This window comes from Drosophila novamexicana, unplaced genomic scaffold, assembly GCF_003285875.2.
Source record: "Drosophila novamexicana strain 15010-1031.04,08,12 unplaced genomic scaffold, DnovRS2.1 tig00001151-arrow-arrow-pilon, whole genome shotgun sequence".
NCBI lineage: Eukaryota > Metazoa > Arthropoda > Insecta > Diptera > Drosophilidae > Drosophila > Drosophila novamexicana.
The window spans coordinates 393,440-398,152 of record NW_020824842.1 but is presented as its reverse complement, the minus strand read 5'-3'; the positions used below and the strand labels follow the sequence as shown (position 1 = coordinate 398,152).

General features: G+C 37.2%; 1 protein-coding gene across 1 annotated transcript; it reads right to left on the bottom strand.

Annotated features, from left to right (window-relative positions):
- Window positions 1-3,738: 3,738 nt before the first annotated feature.
- LOC115766415 lies at window positions 3,739-4,461 on the bottom strand. The gene has a single exon (XM_030710336.1). The coding sequence runs from the start codon at window positions 4,422-4,424 to the stop codon at window positions 4,038-4,040; it is 387 nt and encodes a 128-aa protein (XP_030566196.1). The 5' UTR covers window positions 4,425-4,461; the 3' UTR covers window positions 3,739-4,037.
- Between the last annotated feature and the right edge of the window lie 252 nt (window positions 4,462-4,713).

The window sequence follows — 4,713 nt, the reverse complement described above, 5'->3', positions numbered from 1 at the left end:
AAACCAACTGAATATGAAATATAGAGTTTTGTTATGTTTTGTGGTTAGGTTTTAGCTATAATGTATTTTTAGCGTATATATTAAATACTTATATACATATGAAATATTTTACTTATATTTTCCTTCATTTCTTCACATGCCATAACAAATTAATATATAAAATATGTGTAAGGAAAATAAAAACAAACATTTATTTATTTATGGTCGACAAAAACGAGTGTCTACCTAATTATTCAATACATCAAATTATTAAATTAGAATACACAATTTTCTAATACTTCGCCTCCCCGACCGATGGAGGTGTTTTATTTTCCTGTACTGCCAGCTATGCCCCTTTTCACAAATAAATTGTCAGAAACGCTATTAGAGCCTACAGCTAAGGGCTGTAGTGGGCTGTTAGTGGAGCAAATAGTGTTCTTAAAAAGAAAGAAGGTTTTAATGAAGTTAAGAAATTTATACTAGATGTATTGAGTGTTAAGTAGATAGGATAAAGAGATAGTGATGAGAAATTTATAGCCTGTCTGGCAAGCCTGCTCATAGCTGGGAATGGTCAGTGAGTTCCTTAAGGTATTTTGAAAGCAACGATTTTATTAGGGGTAGAGAAAGTTCGGTGGTCAAAACGTGATATGTTGCAAGCTATTGTAATTTTTTCATAGCACGCGAAAACAATTGTGCATTGAGCGGAAAAATTGTATATTTATATGTAAATAAGCATTTATTATTTAATATATATGTATATATATTTAAAGATTATTTGTTGAATTTTTTCTAGTTGGCAACATTACCTTTTGCCACTTCCTTTACCACTTAGCAGGCGGTGGGAGTGCAGCATTGCCAGCCCTCGAAAAAAAGTGTGGCAGTGTTAACATTGCGGTAAAGATAACGAACTCGTGTTTGCTGTCCACTGCCACTTATTGTTTTTGTTGTTTTGTTGTTGCTGTTGTTGTTGTTGACAACGGCTGTGAAAGTGCTGTTACGGCTGCTGCTGCGACCCTTGTCAAAGTGAGAGACGCGTCGCATTATTGAGCTAAATCAGTTGAACGGGCACACAAAAATAAACTGCACAAATGCTGGGCAAACATAGCTAAAAACAAGAAATACCGATTTTTAAATACTCTATTTTTATTTCCGCAGGATTCGTTCTTTGCGAGGCATATCCTAGTAGTCCGTTTTGATACGGTCGAGTTATCTTGGAAGACAGATAACTGTACTATGCTAAGACTTGATTTCTCTATCTATTCTTTTCATAGAATTGTTACCAACCGTCTGACATGGTCTATGCTTAGTGTTTGTCTATCGTATATTATTATATATTTGTTCGATATAAATTATCCAACGATATCATTTATACAAAGAGTTTATACGAATTCAAATTGGGAAGCTTTATCATTCAAAGCCTAACAGCTTTTTAGGGGTTCATCAAGTGTAGAGTATGCAAACATATTACGCACATGCCATTTGGCGTTTGCCATTTGCCATCATTTGGTTCACATCCATGTCACACTCGGAGCTCAGCTAGAATATATAATGTTTGGGCATATTTCTGGCATTTCTCGTAGCTCATTAAATATAAATGGCACACAATCAGATCAATCAAACGGGCTAATAATGTTGCCATACATGTCGCTCCTTGTTTATGTCAGCCGATGATAATCATTTATTGGATGCCTTTTTAATTGATACCAGCTACTGACTGACTAGGGACTGACAGATATCGCAATAGCAGTTGCGCACTTTCCAATTTAGTTGTCCTGTGGATTTCCCTGTCATCTTTATTTATGGCAAAAGTTCAGACCTATCTATGTTCGTGACAACATGTATTATTTATTCTAATATTAAAGTAAATTGGTAAAAAATGCAAAAAAAAATAATATTTGATAGTTTCACAGTTTCAGTTTCAGCCCTATTGGTGTACAGCTTTGATATTGCCACAAAACTATCAATAAAATTATCGAAACTAAATATGATCTATTCCTTGGTTAAAATGACAGTATCTAATGATAATTAACAACATTTTATGCTCGAAAATATTAAATCAAATAATAATTATACTTTAAAGTTGAATTAACGAAATGCCTTAAGAGTAGCGTGGATAAAACTTGGTAATATCGAAGCCCTAGATAGAGGTTATTAGTGGTGGCTTTGAAGTTTAAAACGTTCATCAAACATTTAGTATGTAAATATGTTACAACTGTATTCGAAGATTAAAGTTTTGCTTAAGTCCATGCTTTGTAACTTAACAGTTTGACTAAAACACAAAAGATCAGTTACAACAAACTAGAAATATGGTATATATCCTGTACTAATGACAACGAATGCATGAACATAATTATAATTTGAGTCATATGTATTACAAACAAATGACGTCTGGTGCATACTTTTAGCAGCACTGTAACTGTCCCAAAGAAACTGATGTTAACAAACAAAAAAATATGCAACAGAAAATAAAATTTTTTGTTTTGTTTTAATGCTCACAATTTGCACAAAGAAGCTTTTGAAAATGGCGCGCTGAAATGCAGCCACTTAGTTCATGAATATGCATATTGTGTGCTTACTGTGTACAACAAGAACATCACAACAACAACAACATCATCGCACACTCACAAACAGAAATGGGCGTGCGTATGTGTGTGTGTGTGTGTGTGTGTACTATTAGTAACTGTCACTCGTTACATGTGTGCACATTCAGAATTGTCCCCCATTTACTGTCCGTCGTCTCGCTGCCCATGTGGGCCCTCCTCGTCATATACTGGGCGTGTATTTTTGCCACTGCTTACTATTAAATTAGCATATGAAAGAGATGCAAGCACATTCGCACACACTTCAGACACACACACACACAGACGTGCACACATACATACATATGCATGCGTGTGGGTCTGGACATTCGGGCAAAACTTGCAAAATGTGCGGATTTTATTTTTTTCCGCACTTACATATGCACATATCAAAGCATGTTGCCACGCCCACCGATGTAATGGTTGGAACATTTTTGAATCTCTTGCATTTGAACCAATTTTAAACATAATATAGGCCTATCGAACAACAGCGCATTCCACTATATTGTGCCCAACCACTTACGAGCCATGGTTGAAACAATTTTAAGCTAATTGTGCAACGTTTATAAAACAATTTACAACTGTATTTGAATCTATTTGTGAACTATTTTGATTCTCATCGAAATTTGGGCCGTTTCTGTAGGATTTTCTATGAACTATTTTAAACAGCTTTTGAACTAGTTTTAAGTTACGTATGTTTATTGTACCTAGCTAAAAAGCCCAAGCTTTAAGCGAAAATATAGTTATCAGGGCTGCATAAACAACAAACATTTGAAGTGGTTCGGCTCACGGTTCGAACCAACTCCCTGCTTTTAAGTTTAGTTCAAGAACCTTGCTTCCCACAACCATGAGCATATGTTTTGGTCTGGTTCAAACCTGGATTTATCTTACATCTTTAATGAAACCCTTTTTTTTCTTTATTATTGCCCTTTGTACTGCAAGTATTGGAAGCCGCAAATACTTTAGTGCTGGCTCTTCCTTTAAATTTAATATTTTGAATTAAGACTTTTCGAAAAGTATGATTTTACCATTTTAATATTTGAGGAACTTTGAGTGAGCCGTTATTGAAATAGTTTTAAGCGGGGCATGGAACGGAACCAAAGCTCAACTTAATATCCACTAGTTAATATGAACTAAAGATAAAAACGAGCTCAAAAATGAGATAAAAATTCACCAAGAGTACAAAAAATGGTTAAAAACTTTTTAATCAGGCACACGAAAATGAAGTTCATCTGCATGAAACGAGTTCATGCGTTGCAAATTATTTAAGCACATCTTGAATATCGAAGTTCCAAAGGCATAAATCAATTATGGCCAAGTGAAAGTGCAAACAAAGATAAGTGTGAGTAACAAGTGCAAAAGCCAAGTGCAAACAGAGATAAGTGTGAGTAATTAGAAGTTAGTGAAACAAATCTTATAATTATGTAAGTACAAAGTTTTGGGCTGAAGTTGCAGCTGTGGCCGGTGGCTGGTGACGCCTTAGGAGATGCAGTGGCAGCTTTCGCGCCAGCACTGGCCAATCCAGTGCTCAAGCTTCTTGCAGTACTGATGACACTTGGGATAGTGCGGATGATAGCGTGACTGCTCCTGGCACAGGGCTCGATCCATGGCAATTGCCCGCGACTTGATGGAAACAATGCCCAGCGGCTTCATTGTGGTTGTGGCATCCGACACAAACTTTTCCGGCAGCTCGGACTCATCCGACACATCGTCGTCAAAGTTATCCGCATCCAATTCCGCATTCGGCACCGGCTCCGGTGCCGCACTGGCCTCGCGCCGCTGCTGCAAACGCCACGCCTGGCCACCCTTTGGCCAGACGCAGAGGCAAAGGCCCAGGCACAGCATCAGTTTTGGCAATAGTTTCATTTTGGCAGAGCACCAATGTATTTGCACGTCTTTGACGTTGGGTATTTGGAACGCGACTGCCTCGGGGCATAAGCTAAGCTAAAATTCGCATCATTATCAACGTCTCAATGCGTAGTTTCACATTTCTAATGTTGCGGCTTATCAGCCGCTTCAAGGTTAGGGGTCAGCGCTAATCATGAATGCTCGACTTTAGCTGAGAGCTGGCTTCAATTTAGGTCTTTAAAGCGGAGCATATGTGAATCGTCATTATGATTGAATGCAAGATATAGCTGAATTCATAATTACTTGT